Source organism: Parambassis ranga, chromosome 16 (genome assembly GCF_900634625.1).
Source record: "Parambassis ranga chromosome 16, fParRan2.1, whole genome shotgun sequence".
Taxonomy (NCBI): Eukaryota; Metazoa; Chordata; class Actinopteri; family Ambassidae; genus Parambassis; species Parambassis ranga.
This window is the reverse complement of record NC_041036.1, coordinates 18,992,925-19,011,641: the sequence shown is the minus strand read 5'-3', so window position 1 is coordinate 19,011,641 and position 18,717 is coordinate 18,992,925. Positions and strand designations below refer to the sequence as shown.

The 18,717-nt window shown below is 41.0% G+C and overlaps 1 protein-coding gene across 2 annotated transcripts; it reads right to left on the bottom strand.

Moving 5' to 3' along the window:
- Positions 1 to 265: 265 nt before the first annotated feature.
- bcan (brevican) lies at positions 266 to 18,046 on the bottom strand. Of its 2 annotated transcripts, none has more exons than XM_028426537.1 (15): positions 17,854 to 18,046; positions 10,630 to 10,712; positions 9,962 to 10,354; positions 8,281 to 8,476; positions 7,837 to 7,964; positions 7,453 to 7,746; positions 6,512 to 7,384; positions 5,095 to 5,793; positions 4,752 to 4,994; positions 3,760 to 3,864; positions 3,526 to 3,684; positions 2,831 to 2,913; positions 2,369 to 2,513; positions 2,104 to 2,286; positions 266 to 1,068 (listed from the first exon to the last, which is right to left on the bottom strand). In XM_028426537.1, the coding sequence occupies exons 1-15, from the start codon at positions 17,856 to 17,858 to the stop codon at positions 953 to 955; spliced, it is 3,705 nt and encodes a 1,234-aa protein (XP_028282338.1). In that variant the 5' UTR covers positions 17,859 to 18,046; the 3' UTR covers positions 266 to 952. The 2 variants fall into 2 exon arrangements, with proteins under 2 accessions (XP_028282338.1, XP_028282339.1); XM_028426538.1 differs by having other exon boundaries at positions 8,302 to 8,476.
- Between the last annotated feature and the right edge of the window lie 671 nt (positions 18,047 to 18,717).

Sequence of the window (18,717 nt, the reverse complement as noted above, 5' to 3'; positions counted from 1 at the left end):
TTCATTTATATAACATGGACTAATTAGATTAACAGTAATCACTTGCTTTGTTACTGTAGTGTTTATTACAGTACCTGTTTAAGATGTGTATATGTGTCTTTCTGTAATGATCCACACAGAACAGCTGTCACTGCTGAGCCACCAGTCAGCTTGAAACACTGATTTATACACTTCTGACAGAACAGAGATCAAGTATGATAATAAGCACCAGAGGACAAGTGAGAGGGGGGTGGGCAACAATCTGCACACAGAAACAGTCCATTGTTATAACATATGCACATTCATATAAAGATGCATCCCACTCACACGGCTGCAGTTCTAATCTAATCACCCTGGTCAGGTGCGATCACCAGCAGTTAGTACACAGGTGTTAAACATGAGGAGTGGAAGAAGTGAACGCTCGCTCAGAGCATTAGTGGGGTGGGTAGGCTGATGCTGACAATGAGTCCACACTTTTGTTATACCTAAAACCCACCCGTAACCTATCATTAACAGCAGTGTGGTAAAAACATATGAGTGACATACTACTAATAGTGTGGCACCAAATTCAAATTCTTGATTGAAATGTCTAACCACAGCTACAGAGTGGTTGATTCTGAAATTTTCTACACTTACCCTTTAAAAGCAGTTTGGGACTATTGTCTAATGGCCTACATTTCATTTGGTGTATTTCACCTCAACTCATAATCAGAATGTTTTCAGTTTTTCTTCATTTTTAGATTCATGTCTTGTAAGCATTCTTGTATAAAAGACACCCATTCAAAAGAGTATTGAAACATTTTAATAGTGAAAGGATCTGATTGTAGATGTTTGCCTTCTATAGTAGTAGAACAGAAATATTTGGGTTTTTTCTAACATAACATATTGCAGAGAGTGGGTTGGACAGTCTGAGACACAGAGTGTGAAGATAGGAGAAGGAATGTTGTTTTTTTTTGTTAAAGGCAGGATGGCTTTAAACACTCCACTTAATGTCCCAGAACTGTGGCGTTGCTTTTTCCGTGGCTGCACCCTTGACTTCCTGATGCTGATCAGGACCTGAGGTAACCAAGTCGTCTTCTACTGAATGGGCTGGAGGAAAGAGGGGAAAAGTTCATGCATGAGATGAATTTAGAATATACATTTTGTTCCCCTATGTGAGCTACTTAGCCTTACTAGCCACTGGCCATGTTATTGGGTCCATTTTGCTAGTACCAGGTTGGACCCCTTTTACATTTAGAGTTGTCATATTCGGCTGCACATCCATGATGTGAATCCTCTGGTCCATCACATCCCAAACATGCTCTATTAGACTGAGATCTGCTGACTATTTGAGTGCAGTTAAATCATTGTCATGTCTGAGATCAAGTGAGCTTTGTGCTATGGTGTGTTATCCTGCTGGAAGTATCCATCAGAAGCTGGTACACTGTGCTCATAAAAGGAACGGACATGATCAAAATCGATACTCAGGTAGGCGGTGGCCTTTAAACCAGGTTCAGTTGGTACCAAGGGGCCAAAAGTGTGCCAAAAAACTCCCCCATACATTTACAGTAGCAGCAGTAGCAGTGTTTTTCCTGTCTTTTACACTCTGATGTTGATGAGACTGTGGGAATTGTGGCCTCAGTTTGTGTGGAACCTCTCAGTTCCAATCAGTCTGACCATTCTCTTCTGACTTCTGTCATTAACAGAGAACTGCTGCTCTCTGGATAATTTACTGTCGGTCAGACCATCCTCTGTAAACCCATCTGATTGGCTGATAACATTATGTGTTAAAAAGCAATTAATAAAGCGGCAAATCTATCATGTGTCACATGTCTTTCTGATCAGTCATTGACACCTGATTACCCACAATCCCACTAACAGTTAGGTCAAATTTAATTTTTTTTCCTATCTTCGCATATTTGCCAACATCCTTCCATTGTATTGTGAAAGCAAATCTTCAGTTTCAGTATCAGTCCATCTTTACTGATTTCAAAGGGTGTTTGTGCAGTTACCCGCCACACATGCAGACAGATAAGCTAAATGCTAAAGCTGCTGAGATAACATTGCAATGCATATTCTGGTGATTCCAATAGAATTAAATAGGCTTTCATTTTGCATCCCTAATAACATCTACGGGTCACTCACTTGGCAAGCAGGTAATGAGTGGCTCCTCCCATTGGCCGCCCGCCAGACATTTGATCACAGGATTCAGTTTCTGCACAAACCCCTCTTCACAGTAGTACCGCACCTTGGTGTTGGTCTCGTAACGCACCCTCTTCTTCCCAAACACCTTAGCATAGGGCACCTGGGGCGGTTCACCACAGGAGGCTGCAGGAAACAACTTCAAAATAAAACCTCCTGAAAATAAGAATCACAGAAGGTGAAGTTTCAGTAAGTAAGGTGAACGTACAGATGCTCTTCTTGCAGGTGTAGGACAGGTGGTAGTTGCAGGGCACATCGCTCCAGTGGCCTTCGTCGTGCCACACCATCACAGCACAGTCTTCGCCGGATAGGAAGTAGCTGTCAGGCTGGCCTTTGTACCAGTTTTCATAGAGCTGAGAAGGAGAAAGGAGAAGACATAAAGCAGCTGTCTGTACACCTGCTGATGATCAACTCATCAAGGACTGATGATCAGCAGCACCTGCTGCAGCTCAGCTAATTAAGCAGTGATGGGCTACATAATATTGTTGCTTTTTTTGGCTTTTTTTTTTTGCTAAATATGTAATGACACTGTATAAAAGGCTATATGTTGTTGCTTGTCCAAGGTTGTATTTGTGACCAACTATGACCAGATGATTTTTATTATGTTTTTACACACACAAAAAGCCAATTAAAAGGGTTACTAAGGGTTACTCTGCTTAGGGATACTTACTAGTGGGTTCCCATCTGACCAGCGGAAGTCTCCCTCAATGGTCCTGTCATTCAGTCCAATCCACTGGTATTCTCTGTTTCTGTCTAAAAGAATAAAAAAGTCATTTGGTTATGCATATAATATATAAAGTAACAGGCTCCTTTCTATATCTAATATCACAAAATTCTCCAAAATAAAATACTTTCCTTCTTTCCTAAAACAAAATGTTGTGGAAGAAGTTGACACACATGCCTAGTTCCAAAAAAAGAAAGACTCTATCGCATGCCATTTTTACTCAGTGTACTTTTTTGAAGACTCCTTCACACTTGCTTACATAACAATCAGTGTTACTTGATATGATCCAGGGCAACTATCTGACAACACAACAGCAACCAGCAGAAAAACGTCCGATAACCATCTCATTGCCCTGTTGCCAGACAAAATACTGTCTTCATAAACCGTGACATTTTAAAGAAAAACTGATCCAATAAGATGGAGGACATGAAAGGTCTCTGTTGTGTCTTGTCTGGAAAAATCTGAGCGGCCTTGTGTGAATACTTTTTTTGTGTGAATAGAAGGAATGTCAAGAGAAAGTATTGCTGGTTTCAAAAGTGCAAATTAAAGTTTATATCAATCTATTTAAATATGTTCTTTAGAATCAAGTAATAATCATTTTGATTCCAGATTATTTTTCATAATCATATGCCATGTTTTACCATTGATGTAGTCCTGCTCCTCAGGAGTCATAACAGAAGCTAGGTGTCCCCCACACATCCGGCAGTGCTGCTCAGCCGCCTCCCAGCTCTGCCGCTTGCTGAAGTGACGATAACAGAAGCCCAGGAACTTCTCCCAGCCCGGCTCACACGCCTCCAGGTCTGAGAGAGGAAGTGTGATTTAGCAGAGAGCTTTTACAAACATTTGGAAGATTGTGTTTCTAGTCGGCACTGCACCTGTCTGACACAAGTCTCCTTTATAACTGGGCAGGCAGAGGCACCTTATTGGTTCACTGTCAACACATGTGCCTCCGTTCAAACAAGGGTTCTCCAGGCAGGCATCTGCAGGGTAACAAAGCAACACCACTTTATCACTTTTTGGTATTTTTTGTAAATGTTATTATTATTATATACCATATATTTATTTTTTATTGTCTTTTTATTTTAAATGTATTTATTTTATTTAATTTTTTTATTGGGTTTATTTTAATTTGTTTTATTTTTATAAATTATATTTTATTTTATTTGAGTTTTTTTTAATTTGTTTTATTTTTATTTATTTTCTTATACTGTCAACAAACCTGAGTGTGTTGACAGTTGTTGCATACATGTACAAAGATGCACCACCAGATGGTGCCGTTACCTAAGCAAATAATTCCACTACTTACTCACCTTATTGCTGTATTATATGTTTCTGTATTGCAAACTCTGTCTTTCTTTGGGATGATGCACAAGAAATTTCATTTTAAACATGAATGTTATTGTGATAATTTAGAAATATATCCACATATACATCAGTATAAGGTGAAACATGCATAAGGACTTTTATTAAATTCAGGACAGCCCTCCACTGATGATTCATTTCACAATATGAGGGGTGTTATTTTGAAGTCTGACATGATCCTTTAAATGTTCTCACCTAAAACTTGGTGTTTATTTTTTAGACAAATAAAAAAGGTGTGATGCAAAAAATATATATTTTGTATAATTGAAAAGTGGATAATAACATCCTTGTTATGTAACATAGCGAGGAGGCTGTGAGTTATTGTCTGAGTATTAATTCAAAATTGGAAGCTAATCCATCTATTGTGCTGAGTCAGCTTGTGTGCTAAAATTGCAGAGTACAATAATCTTCTGATTTAGAAATTTGAAGAAACACAACGTCCCCAAAAGAACAATTAATGCTTTTAGCAGCAGCTCTAGTTTCTGTAGTTTTCTTTATGGAGTACCTGAAATGCCTGCTTGTCTTGCAGCAGACACTTTAACAGCAGGAAGTGAAGTAGCCATAGCAGGGTGCTCCCCCTCCTCCTCCTCATCATCTTCATCTCCTTCTTTCATAAAATACTTAGGGTGTATGGTGGGAACAAAATCTTCACTGCTGTCAGTGGTGAGTGGATAAGAGGTGTCTTCCTCTTCAGGGCGCCATGTGCACATTTTAACTGAGAGTTCGTCTGTGCCTGTTTCATCATGTTCTGTTGAGATGGATCATGTTATTCATGTGAAGACACCTTTTAGGCAAAATCAGGACAATTTAATGCAATTTAAATGTTCTGAATCTAAGGTTGTTCTTACCGTTAATGCTGCTGATGGTAGTCCCTCGCTCCTCTTGGGAGATGTCCTCAGAATCCTCAGTGGCAGCAGGCACTGCGCTGTACTCCCGATCAGACCGAGACTCCTGAGGCGTGGAAAGGGAAGGCTCCGGTTCCCAGCCGGGTGTCAGGGTCAAATGAGGGATCAGTGTGATTTTAATCTCAGATGGAAGAGGAGCATCAGTGCCAGGGTCCACTGAGACAGTTGTGATAAAGTGTTCAGGGTGGTCTCCTGATGACTCACCTGATCCCTCTCTGGTGTCGTTTTCTCTTCCGTCTGGATCATTGTCTGTGATATTTTGAGTTGTGTGAAGGAGGACTGCTCGGCTTTCTCCTAATTCTTCCTCTTCAAATCTATCCTGAATGTCCTCCAGGGGTTCTGTCTCAGACGATGTATTCATTTCAGGAATAAAAGTTACTATCTCTGGTGAGCTGGCTTCGACCTCCACAGAGGGAGGAGTGATGGTTACAGACACTGGAGAAGCCAGCAAAGTGACTGGATCACTTTTTACAATATGATCATCTACGTTGGATCCTGTGGAGATTTCTGCTGGATGGACATGTCCATTCTGCTCCGGTGGATCAACTGGTGCTGTCTCATTGGAAGTGCTGTTAAATTCCTCCTCATCATGGTTGACTGGGAAGAAGGGCACACCTGAGTGCTCATCAGAGGGATCATAACCTGTGAATAAGAGGCTTAATATGAGAAATGTATCCACTCCAAGTAATTTAGATGGAAATTACTTGGATAAAAAAATAAAGCAGAATATAAATGGACTTCAGATACAGTACATAAAAAGATAAACATTTACAGAACATTTCATTGGACACAAATATACATACTACATACTCTTGTGCATGATCAACTTGTCTTTATTGCCTCTATAAATGTTTATACAAAGCATCATTCATTAATTAACCATGGAAACCATCTTATTGACTGGATTTATGTAAGGGTTTGTACTAAATGGGAAGCATCATATGTTACACGTTAGCATTAGCCTGGCGAATTAGTCAGTATTTCTGGTGTACTTTCAAAGTTCCATTTAAAGTAACCCTGAAGTCATTTTTTAACATCTGAGCTCCCATTTAAAACTTACTTTCCCATTAAAACAACTTTCTTGGACAACAGTAGGCTAATGATTAGCATTAGCTTGTTAGCAATAGCTATGTCATGAAATGTCATGGGGAAAATTCTACATCCTTGAATGCTATGTGGTTACATAGTTAATATATCAATATTTGTTACCAGTAAGTATATTCTGAGGCATAATAATGACATTGATGTTGACATTGATGATGCCAGCTCTATTAAGAGCCTGTAAAGAACAATTGCCACTAACTGTCACTGTCACTTACTTAAACACACAGGTTAATGTGTAATAAAGTAGTTTACTTACCGGTACTTGAATGAGGTGTAGGGAGGACTTCAGAAGTGTCAGAGCTTTCTGTACCAACCACAGTCTGTGTCACAGAGTTTTGTGTTTCTTCGTGTGGAAGATGATTTGTGCTCTCCTCTCCAGACCCCTCCTCTGATGCATCTTCCCTGTGTGTGCTGTTATCGAAAGCCGGCAATAGAGCGGTGGAGTGCACGTCTATATGTGGTGAAGTCATCCCAGCTTCCTCTGACTGTCCTGTCGCATCTGAAGAGGAGCTTGTGTAGACCGGCTGAGTTACAGAGGTGTGTTCTAGAGTGTGGTCCTCCTGCAGAACAGGGAGATCACTCTCCTCGCTCACATTAGGTCCAGATGTTGCACTGACGACCAACACATCAAGACTTTCGGTCTCAGTACTATGATGCACCGTGGGCTTTGCACTTTCAGTTGTGGGTGTAGTGGGGGCATCACCAGCAGATACTTCACCATCAGTCTTAGCAGAAGTTGTTGGAGTTACATGAGACTCTTCATGATGTGTGCCTGAGTTTTCTTCGGGTGCTGGCTGGTAGGACTCAGGATAGCTGACCTTCTCCAACAGCTCCAAGGTATCTTTGGTGGACAGGTCCTCTTGGTGGTCAGATAGAGGTGTCACAGGGTGAGGCAGGTCTACAGTGAGCTCCTTGTCATAACCCACTGTGGGTAGTTGAGCATCCTTAGGGCCCTGCTTTACTGGGTTCATTGTGTGGGCACGTAGCACCTCTTCAACCCCTGTTGGCTTCACCTCACTCAGGTTGACCTCCTCTAGAGATGAATTAGTTGAGAAAATAATGTCTTGGCCAATGTCCTCTGGCTCAGTGGCAAGGAAATCAGGAGATTCAGTGTAATGGCCATCATCACCTGAACAAACAGAATAAATAAAACATTTATGTCTGACTAACTTCTGGAATAAAACATGGCTCACTTACTTCTGAAGCAGTACACATCATGTCTAGACTTGGTCTCAGGGAAGCCCGTCTGGTTGCTGTATCGATAGACAGTTCTGACCCCAGGTTCACCACCTCCACAGCGCTCCCTAGGGGTGACGATGGGGTATCGCACGCTTCCATCGGCAAGCCACCCGGGGCTGCAGTGGTTCAGTCCATCGTTCCAGGCTGCGTAAAGCTGAGCGGTGGTGGCCATCTCCGCACCGTGACTCAGACAGTAGGCCTTGGCATCCCAGAAGGTGAAACGCTGGGGGGCGGAGCCATGGAACACCTCACCTTTCAGGAGTGAAACAAGGAATTTTTTTGTGTATTTTTTTTTTCTGCAAAAAAAAACACATGAACAAGAGCACAAAAAAGATATCTTACCATTAATATTCTCCACATAGCAGTAGACGTCATACAGCTCATCAGGCTCTAATAGGCCATAGTTTCTCACTCCTGGCAGACCATCCATGTCTCCAAAACAGCCCTCTCTTGGCATCTGAATGGGGTATCTGTGGATGGAAATGTCATACATCATTAAAGCACCTCATTAGAGTACCTCTTCTTCTGTAATGGCACCACTCTCAACATCATGAGCTCTTTTGAAAGTGAAAGCTGAAGTGCACAGAAATGTTTGGTTTGACAACAGGTGAGTGCCTCTCATCCACTTGACTGTCTGTGTTAAATGTTGGCAGCCCTCCAAATGGACTGACCTCCATACTGGAAGCTCCTTGGCCGCAGAGATTGTCATGTGTCAGTGTAGCAATTTAATGTTGTTGAAGGTGTGACAAAAGTACATGTAGAATAAGCTATGAAGCCAAAGTGTACCCTGATATGTCCTGTCCTGACCTCACTGAGTGGTCTGAGAGCCAGCCTGCATCACACTGTTCATATCCACTGGTATAGGCAGCTAAGAGCTGCTCCGGGGTGGCTATTGTAGCTCCGATCTCCTCACAGGCTGTTTTGGCCCGCTCAAAGGTGAAGGCGTACCGGCTGGATGCATCACGGTAATGGAACACCACCCCTGCAAAACAAAGAGATCACAGCTATTTTTGTAAACAAGTTTATTTCTACTATGAATTTACACTGTTTGTAATTTAACTGGACTCCCACTGGAAGTCAGAACTTCTAGTTTTTGGGAATATTTTTTGTATCCAGAAAATGGAACAAAGCTTGTTTCATTGAGCTCACATAACTCACTGACCGACTTACTTTTTCATACAATATCATAAACAAACTTCATATGGTCAGTTATTGTGAAAAAGCGAGGGAGAGGGAGGGGGACACCGGGAGTGACGTGAGAATTTGCAGGTGGGTATTTTTCACTGTTAGAGTGGGGTGGTGGTTCGGCGCTGTCCGTAGTACTGAAACAGGGTTCAAACAGGCTGCTTGTTTTTTGTGGTACTAAATAGATAATTTGGCCCCAATTTATACATTTCCCCTATTGTTGAATCCTGGGTACACGTACATAAAATAGGATAGAGATACAAGAGATATGTCCCCACCGATATCCAGATATATGTCCCAACCAATCATTTTTTCTGATTCCTACATGGAGCATTATGGGTGGTTATTTTAACCTGCAGCCTCAGACAGCAGAGTCCTTAGACCATCTTCAAAGAAAAGTAATGTTGTATGTAGTTGAGCTTCACTTCAAATAGCCATGCTGTCACACAGGCACAATTTATAAACTAGGAAACACCTGTTCACTCACACACACTCATATATGGATAACACTGCAGCATTTATTTTTAACTGTAGTAGAGAACTATTCTATCCATAACATGTGTGTTGAGTATTTAAATCCACTGTCAGAGGCAGTGTGGCTTGTTTGCTGATTTTGGCAAATGCACAACATTGAATTTAAAGCTTGTTTTCGGGGAGAAGAAAAGCATTTTGCTACACTCTGATTAATGCATCTACAAATGTTGCTTTGTTTGTCCCATAGAGGGCGGACTTATGATGCATTCCTGTGACCCTCTCCTCCCTCCCTGAGCCCTTGGAAGATGCCCCTCTCTGTGTTCCTTTATTTGTCAGGGGATCACTGGAATAGTGCCATTTTTCCCCGTCTTATCCACTGCTTGGTATACAGTCCCAGATAATTCCCATGAAAAAAGCACAAGGAAATGCAATGACAAATGGTGTTGCCACAGATCTTACCATGCCTCATTTTGGAAGTAAAGGCAAAAAAACAACTTTTGCTGTGCTATCCATAATTCCACAGATTAGGGCCAAATTTAGTCCCAATCAAGCTTCTGTGTACTATATTTAATGCAAACGTAGTGGAAATTAAAGACTGACAAATTAACTAACAAATGACTGTTGTCAGGATATCCATAATCAATTAGCTGATGGGAGACGACCATCCATCACACATGTTGGAAGTGTGTTGCAGAGTTAGGGTCACTTTGAAAGTGGTGTGTATACAATAACAAGATGATCAGTTTCATGAAAGCAGCACTGTATCATGTAAAAACCTCATTTAAAAACAACTATTTCAGCACCTCACCTTTGACCTTGACCTGTGCCACATCGTGAGCATCCTCCAGGCCTTGCTGCACCTCGCAGCGGTAGAAACCGGTGTCGTTTTGCCTCAGACCCTCCAGATGCAGGGTGAGGTCGGCGGGGGAGTTGTCGTATTTGAGGAGAGAGGCTCGATCCTTGTAGGCCTCGCTGACTCTCACCCTGTCACCACGAGCCACCAGGATCTCCGTCTCTCGACCATCAGTCAGGATACTCCATTTGACCCTAGGCACGGACAGGACGGCATGGCGACCGTTTGTGGAGGGCGACGGCGGCGGATGGGCCAAAGACACGAGGCAGGGTAAAGTCAGGGAGCCCCCAAGCACCACAGACACAGGAGAGGTGTCCAGAATTTCAACCTGGAGTAGCTTTGAGTCATCTGAGTAGAGGAAATATGTTTTTGTCTTGAGAACAAAGCTAGAATACAGTTAGCCTAGCTGTAACAGGCTTACAGGCTTAATTTTCTGCTGGGACATTCAGGTCACCCATGAAAATGCCCTCCAAAGTGTATGTCAGCAAAAACAATAAACGATGGGAAATGATTTAGGATCTAGCCTCTGCCCTAAAAAGGTCAGAGGTCACGGATGATTTAATGAAGCGGTATGTGTCGGTAGTGAATGGTATAGCAGGGATGAAGAGACAGGCGATGCATACCTGACTCGTGGTGGGGCGTAGAGGGCGGCGGCAGGACGAGGAGACAGATGGCACACAGCAGCGCAGGTAGAGGAACATCAAGTCTGAGAGTAAAAAAGACGAGACAGGTGGGGGGAGGGAAACGCGGTTTGAACTTGAACATGACAAGAAGTCTCCTTTTGCAGACATTGTAGAACATTATTTTTTTCACCTTACTTGGCAGCTGATGTATGTATGAATTAACATCACAGCTGTGTGACTTCATAGAAACAAGATTTTATAACAAGAATGCTATAACCACACTAGATAAACACACTTATATGTATGTCTACATTAATTCACTCCGGAAAATAGTTCCACATTTATGAAACATATAAAAGCCTAAATGCAAAGAATTCAATATTATGTATCTTATGTCAAAAATATGACCTTACTGCAGACGTGTGATGGCAGATTTACAGGTCCTGTTTAATTTACGGATGTTTTTTTTTCTACTGTTATTTTTGGAGTCTTTTATCAGTTCTCTTTGTTAAAGCATTCACTGTTTTTTCACTCCAGCCTAACAACCATCTTCACAGAAAAGCTGGCTAACACGTGAGGGGAAAAAGAGAGGAGGGTATTGATTTTATAATCTGATCTATTCCTCATACTCGAAGCAGACAACACAGACCTTTATAACATGTTTTAAATTAAAAGACTCACAGGTAATGTTAATACAAGCAGAACACGTATTATATTATATATATAATATATACAAATATTGTCATTATTCTTAGACACCATTTTGGCTGTTTCTCCGATGAAAGGACTTTTATGTGGATATTATATTAGAAATTACATTCATAGATTATGTTGCTTCTATGTTTTTGTCACTGCAATTGCTTTTTAAGTTTAAGTTGATTTTTACAATAGTTAATCACACTGCAAATAAACACTAAATCGAAAGACTTATTTAAAGGTTATGGCTTTAGGATGTTAATAAAATACTGCATATTGTGAAAGGATGGAAACACTGTTTGTGTGTGGACAGACAGATTCAGGCGGACAGAAGGACTGCCTGTGTGTCCTTGGAGCTTTCTAGCTGCTGTGAGTCAGACTTCAGGAGCTGTGGAGTGTGAGCTGAATTCTGATTCCCTGTAAACTCCCTGGAGGGTCAGAATGAAGCCCAACAGCCAACTTAACTAAATCTACCATTATTAGCACTTCTATAATCCTGAACTCTGCTCACTTTTTCTGTTGGTCTCTTGTTTTTTTTGTTTTTTTTTTCTCTTTCTCTCTCTTCTTCGATCATAATTAAATTGCTTCCTCAGGCCTACATTCAGTTTAAGCTTTCTACTCACTACATTAGATAATCACTGTTTTACTTTCAGCCCGTCCTCAACAGGAAAAAAAATATGAAGTTGACATTTCAGTGATTGTAAGCAGAGCATGTGTGTCTATTTCTCTGGCTGTATTTCTATATGAGCAAAAATCACAGTGAGTGAATAGAAAGCAGCTTGCAGTGTCAGGAGGGGGTGCGGCACAAACTCCAGATTCCACCGTCCCGTCCATTGTCTGTTGTACAAATGTGGTGTTTTTGGTTTTTTTTTATGATGGATTACTTTAGGTTGTGGTTTAGGTTTTGGCTAGAGTGGGATTCAGACTGTATCTGGCTATATCTGGATAGTTTTTTCTAAGTCTGAACGATGCGAATCCAGATATATCCTGATTGATTTCAATCCACCTCGGAGGTGGATCTAGCCGGATTGGCTTAAATCTGGCTCAGGTGTGAACGCAAATGTGGCTAGCGAATCCCGCTATAGCGACGTCATACTTCCGGGTTCACAGGGACAGTGTCCGAGTCACGTACAAAAGCAGTATGTAAACATCCATCGAACTACGACAGCTTTCCCCCGAGTTTATTTTCTACAGGGCTACAGAGGAATAAACTGCTTTTTGAACCAGAAAAAGAAACACAGGAATGAGTGTCACAGGACAAAAAAAAAAAAAAAACGCTTCATGCATGCGCACACGGTCCTGAACGGACTCTGTATATCACAAGGCGCCACCTAGCGGTTTGGAGTACCACAAAGAAGCCGGGTTAAGATGGATTGTGCGCAGACATGCGTGTGTAAGCCAGATTTGAAAATAGGTCTGAACGTATCCAGTTTAAAGGCTATCCGGATTCAATCCCACTGGATTGACTTTCTCCAGTGTGAATGGGGCCTGAATCCCCATGCCAAGTTTTACAGCAAAAGTCATACATTTTACAACCTGATATGAAAAATGTTTTGGTTTCTATACAACATTCTCACTCTACATCAACTATACATTGTTGTCTTTGCCCATATGTGGACTAACCAGGAGTTAGGGGAACCGAAATGGTGACCAGAACAATCTTAAAATCTGCTCCAGACAGACCTTTTCACAAAGCAAATAAAAGTAAAAAACATTATTTTTTATACTTCAAAGAAGAGTGTGTTTGTGTATATCACAACATCTGCATGATCGCATTGTCAAGAGATCCAATAGATGAGAATTAATGTCCATCCAGACTCTTCAATCCTCATACAATCTGTTTTATAAGGCGCCTGCAGGGAAACTGGACTTACCTGTCCATCTTAGCATCCCGGTGGTATCAGACATCAGAGTAATGTCAACAAGCATGTCCTTTTAGACTGAAAGAAGTATTAAACTTGCAGCAGAAGGAAATTAAAGTTTGTTTTGAGGGTTTCAGCAGAGACGGGCGTCTAATCAAAACAGGATTAATAAATAATCACTCAAAGTGTTGTTTTTTTAATGCCTAAATTTGGCTCTGACATTGCAGAATGAAAGATTGGAAGATAGAAATGCCACATGGGATAACACCGGCTGCTCACATAACAAATCCATATCCATTCGATTTAAGTAACACCAAACATATTATTTATTAAATGCCATGCTTCAGTGCCCATGAAGGTTTGAAAAGGTCAGAAATAATAAGCTGGGCTACACATTTGGTGATAAGTTTTAAAAGCAGCTCTAAAAGTTACAAGCAGCCTACGCAGGCATGAGAGGATGTGTGAAATATGTCCTCTTTTTTGGGACCTGTTATGTTGTATTCTAGATTAATTTAACAGATAATTTACTTAACACATAAAAGAGATTTTCAGCTGCAGAGGGGAGAAAAGAGAATTGCAGGAGGCATGATGGATGAAAAGCATTTATGAATCAAAAACTTGATTTTAGTGATTATACAGAGTTGAAAGAAGCGTGTACATGGTTCTTGAGGGTCAGGTTGCTGTCAAACAACATGATAAGAGTTCTATAATGTGTGTTGATGAAATGAGCATTATTCTAATGTGTTAGTGAGGAAGTGGATGTAAGTGAATGAGGTGTCCTAGAGGAAGCATATAAATTGTGAACAAAATAGGGCCAATGACTGAACCCTGAGGAACCAGGCCAAAAAAGGGGGATCTTTTCTCAACACCCACACAGAAAATGTATGAATAGCTATTTTGTATGTATGCAGGTAAAGTGGTTTCAAGATGAAAATTCAGCCATTGACCTCTGAGATTTCAGAATAAATGAGATGCTGAGTAAACAAATGAGCAAGTCAGATGTCCTCTTGTCAACCAGTCACATTAACTGTATTTTTCCTTTACATTTTTGGAGCATTTTAATTCCCACAATCCAGAGTAAATGCCCTTTCTCCACATTTCAATACAGCATGGACCATAGAGAGACAGGGAGAGAGGGAGAGGTAGTTTTGCTCAGGCGAAGGATGCATCCCAGGCAACATCACAAGTGCAAAGACGCATCGCAAGTGGCTGAATAGCCAATGACTTCACCTTGAGGGAAAGGCGGTGGGGGCCAAGAAAGAGAGGATGTTTGACCGCTCCGACTGCCAGGAAAGGTCATTTGAGGCTTGAAGGGAAGGGGGAGAGGGGAGAGAGGAAACTACATTCTTAAAGGACTGCACTGGCTTTGTAAGAGTTTGGCTCATTTGTCACTTCACTGTATGTGTGACAAAAGGGCTACAGTAGACAGCACACATGCCGACATTTTAGCATGCTGTGTGCTCCTGTAAGTCACACTTTTAAAACGTCAGGCTAGTGCCAAAAGTTATCTTGACCTAAAAGCCGGGTGCAGAAAAGGGTAGAAGTGTGCTTGTGTGCTAAAACAAATCAAAGCCAGCAAGCATCCAATGTCTTGTCCCTGGACTATTAGTGGGCCTTCATTGGACTTGACAGGTTTTTTTGTGCTGAGATACATTCAGGTTCGGTGAGTTAATGTAAAAGTCACTTTACTTTGTTTCACTCACAGTTAGGTAGGGTACTTGGTTAGGTTCAGGAAAATATTAATTAATATTTTTTCCTACTTTTTACTATTTTGGTTTGGGTTTAACCATAGACTGTGAAGCCAGCCATAAGTTTTTGAAAAGCTATTTTTCTGTGGGAGGTGCTGACTTTGCCATGTTAGCAGTGTCATGGTCTACCTAAACTCTCAGTTTATCCAACTACAGGCAAAGATTTTAACTTTTAATGTGAAACTAGTTTTTTGTTGTTTTTTTTTTAACCCACGCAGCAACCTACAAGGTTGTGAAATTAAGATGGCTTTAGTCTTTATTGATAACCTCTTGTAAGAACTTTGTGGGGTATTTATATAATTCACATATACAACATTTAAAATTTCATATAATTAAGGCTGTGACTGCTATAAACATTAGCCATATTTTGTTTGATGTTTGTTTGATTTTCTTGCCACCATTCTCAGCAACTATGGTGTGAAAAGTCCCAGTCCAACCAACACATTTGTCATGCAATATACTGTAAGACATGGCCATAGCTGGTTTGTTTTTAGACTTAAAACTGATGATTGTTTGGATTACTGATTGATTGATTGATTGATTGATTAATATATTCTTACATTTTATGGACAAACCAGCAGAAAAGGTCTTCTTTTCAAAAAAAGGTTCAGGTTTGAGAACGGATGGAAAATCACTTGCTGAGCCATCATTGCACCGACCTGACCTCCCCTCTCTCTGAAAGGCCCACCACCATTACTCTGCTTTTTCCTCTCAGCAGATCCACATCACTCTGGCCGACCAGTCCCACATCGCACCACCTCGATTGATTCGGTTTGCCCATCTCCAGGGGCAACCCGACACAATTTGACAGGAAGCAAGGAGCAGCTGGGGAGGGCTGGAAGCAAAGGGAGACCTCTCAGAGAATAGGGCTGGCAGAAAGGAATAAAGAGGCTCCGTACAGCATGACTGAGTGCTGAGTGAGACGTTAAGTTCACAGGAATGGTTTAAAACGGTTCACCAGTCAGCCTCCAGCTGCAGCCATGTCTTATTAGCCGTTAGCAGCTGACTCTGTGAGCTGAGGTGCCAAACATTTAAAGCAGCAACAACAGATATAAGATACAAAACTCTGTTTGTATACCTAACAGAATTTGTTTTAGAGAGATCTGATGTGAGTTTTAAACCTCTGACAGGCAGAGAAAAAAGGCAAACAAGCGCTTTCATTAAAAGAGTTTGAGATACTTTCCAGAGGCATCTCTGCTTCTGACAACTATACTATCACCACAGCAAATCAAATGAATGTAAAACTGCAAAACCTCCCACCTGCTGCATCACCTCTCCACCCCTCTGCAGCCACACTAGCTCCCTCATCATCTAAATTCCCTTTGTGCCTTTGTCTGTTTTTTATCCTGAATGTGTGTTTGGATTTTTGTTTTATTTTTACATCCGCTCACAGGTCGCTTTTTTTTTTTTTTTTTTTAGAAGCATGACAGACTTTGATGAAAAGCTGCACCTACGGAGCCGAAAGCACACGCCACATTCTGTGCTTACTGCAAAACTCTTTCTTCAAATGGAATCCTGCTTTTATGTTTTCAGTTGGTACGAGCGCCTAAAAATAGGACAGAAGACAAGACTATTGTGACGCCCTGAAATAATTAAAAGGCTGTCAGTCCAGCTGTTCATAATCATCTGCTGTTATGTATTGTATTGACACATTTGTTGCCTGATTTTGTTAACAAAATGAAGCCACTTACTGCATTCCTAGATGACAACATCTCTGGATTTCTTAGAAACACATCTTCAGAATTGTCTGTGACCTGTTTTCTTGTTTTCTCTATAATCAGCAGTGAGTTTAAGACGTCCTTGTTAAAATGAGTTTAAGTATCTCACAAACAGCAGAATAACAGTTCCAGCTTAGTGTGGATGCAAACTTAAAGTACCACCTTCATAATAAACGTATGCTTATTTGGTACAGTAAACATCTCCATATTGACAGTCAGAGCAGACTGTCCAATCTTCAATTCAAATTCAAAGTAAACAAATAATATTTGAGTTTGCAGGTTGAATATTGTAGAGTCTGACCTTTAAGAATGGCATTTTAACTTTTTTAGATTCCTAAAAACATGTGTGAAAACAAATGTGGCAAGAATACGTGCATTTTAATAACAGATTGCTATATTGTAATGATAATGAGTGAGTTTATATGAGCTAATTGTGCTGTAATCACGAGTGGCAGTTCTAGAGTGCATGGGCAAAAAACAAAACAAAACATCACTATTGTGTCATAAATACTGTCACCAACTGCATTTATTATTTGTAAACTAAATATATTTGTATTATTTTCAAAATGGAATTGCACAACATTTAAAAACCTTAAAAACTATAATGAGCTCTCCTTAATGTCACTGTCATATGTACATCGCCCCCAGTTGACCTGAGGCCCCAGGCAGTTGTCAGTCTTTCCTGCAGTAAAGCTGCAGCATCTTCTGATCAGGGCAGTACACCATGTTTTCATATAGATGTGAATCATTAACTTATTTCAAAGACTCATTGGAAAAATGTAAGATTTAAGTTACTAATAATCAGAACTTCTACTGCACCATATTCAGAAGAAACATACTTGTACTTTTCACCCCACTGCACATCTTAAAGCTACGGTGCAGAAGCCATTCTTTGTAATGAACAATTTTGCTGCTTGAGTATTTGTACAATGTGGCACTCTTTAGCTAAGTGACCTGAATATTTATCCCACTGAGCGTCTGTGTGGAAACACACAGTGATGCTGCAGCAGGTGATGCTGTGCTACTTTCGAACTCCATTCGCAGGCTGATTATTCAGTTCTGGCTTTTAGTCTTGAAATATATATTGTTATATATAATAATGCAGTGCTCAAAGAAGAAAATGCATGCACAATAAAACCACTAAAGCTGAAGAAATGCAGGACTGAAACGCGTTGTGCAGTGACAAAATGAAGCACTTACTTCATTTTGAGTCAGGGTCTGGGTCTGGTCCAGCAGAAGTTGTCCCCGGTGTGCCCTCAGAAGTCTCTGGACAGGTGCAGCTCCTGTTATTGTTCCAGCAGCTTCTCAGCGCTGAAGCCACCGACTGAAGCTTCACTGTCAGCAAGACAGAGAGAAGGGAAGAGAGAGAGAGAGAGAAGAGCTCTGTCCTTCCCGACCGCCAAGAGGAGAGGAGGTGAAGAGAGGAGAAACTGAGAGGAGAGCAGTGTTAAAAACCAAGAACCCCCCACCCCCTCCTCCTCCTCCCCCTCCCTCTCATCCTGCTACTGCTGCCCGGAAAATCCTAATCCTTGCTGAGAAGTGAAGGAACGAGGAGTAATGGTGTTTATTTTTTTTATTCTTGTAATGATTAAATAAGAGCCAAATAGGAGGTCCTTCATAGAAACATTGTCCTTGAACTCTACCCTATTTTAGAGAAAGAATAAATGAATGTTAATGCTGCAATAATTGACTTTTTGGCCACTAGGGGGCATATTTTAAAGTTAATATACATTCCGTTGTGTTGTTTCTGTCAACCTAAAATAAATGAGTAAATATATAAAGGCAGGTGCCGACGCAGGACACAAGCTTCCTGCTTCTGCCATCGGCCCACACTCCTCAGCCCCATTTCTTCGCCTGCATTAGAAGTTTAGGTAGACGCTGCCAACAAAGCGCCTCTCACAGTGACTTAAAGCTACTCTTCACAAATCTATGGGCGACATCATGGACAGATCATCCACAGAAGATTTTTATCTCTGTCTAATATGAATGATTTCAACATGTATGTCTATGGGGTTTTAGTTCACTTTTAGAGCCAGCCTCAAGTGGTTATTTAAGGAATTGCAG

What these genes read in the sequence shown, in the direction of transcription:
- bcan (XM_028426537.1), bottom strand. An exon ending in GGCACAGGTCAAGGTCAAAG is followed by an intron (nt 8,477 to 9,961) that starts GTGAGGTGCTGA and finishes TTTGTTTTGCAG; the next exon opens with GGGTGGTGTTCCATTACCGT. An exon ending in ACTCATTACCTGCTTGCCAA is followed by an intron (nt 1,069 to 2,103) that starts GTGAGTGACCCG and finishes TCTTTCCTCCAG; the next exon opens with CCCATTCAGTAGAAGACGAC.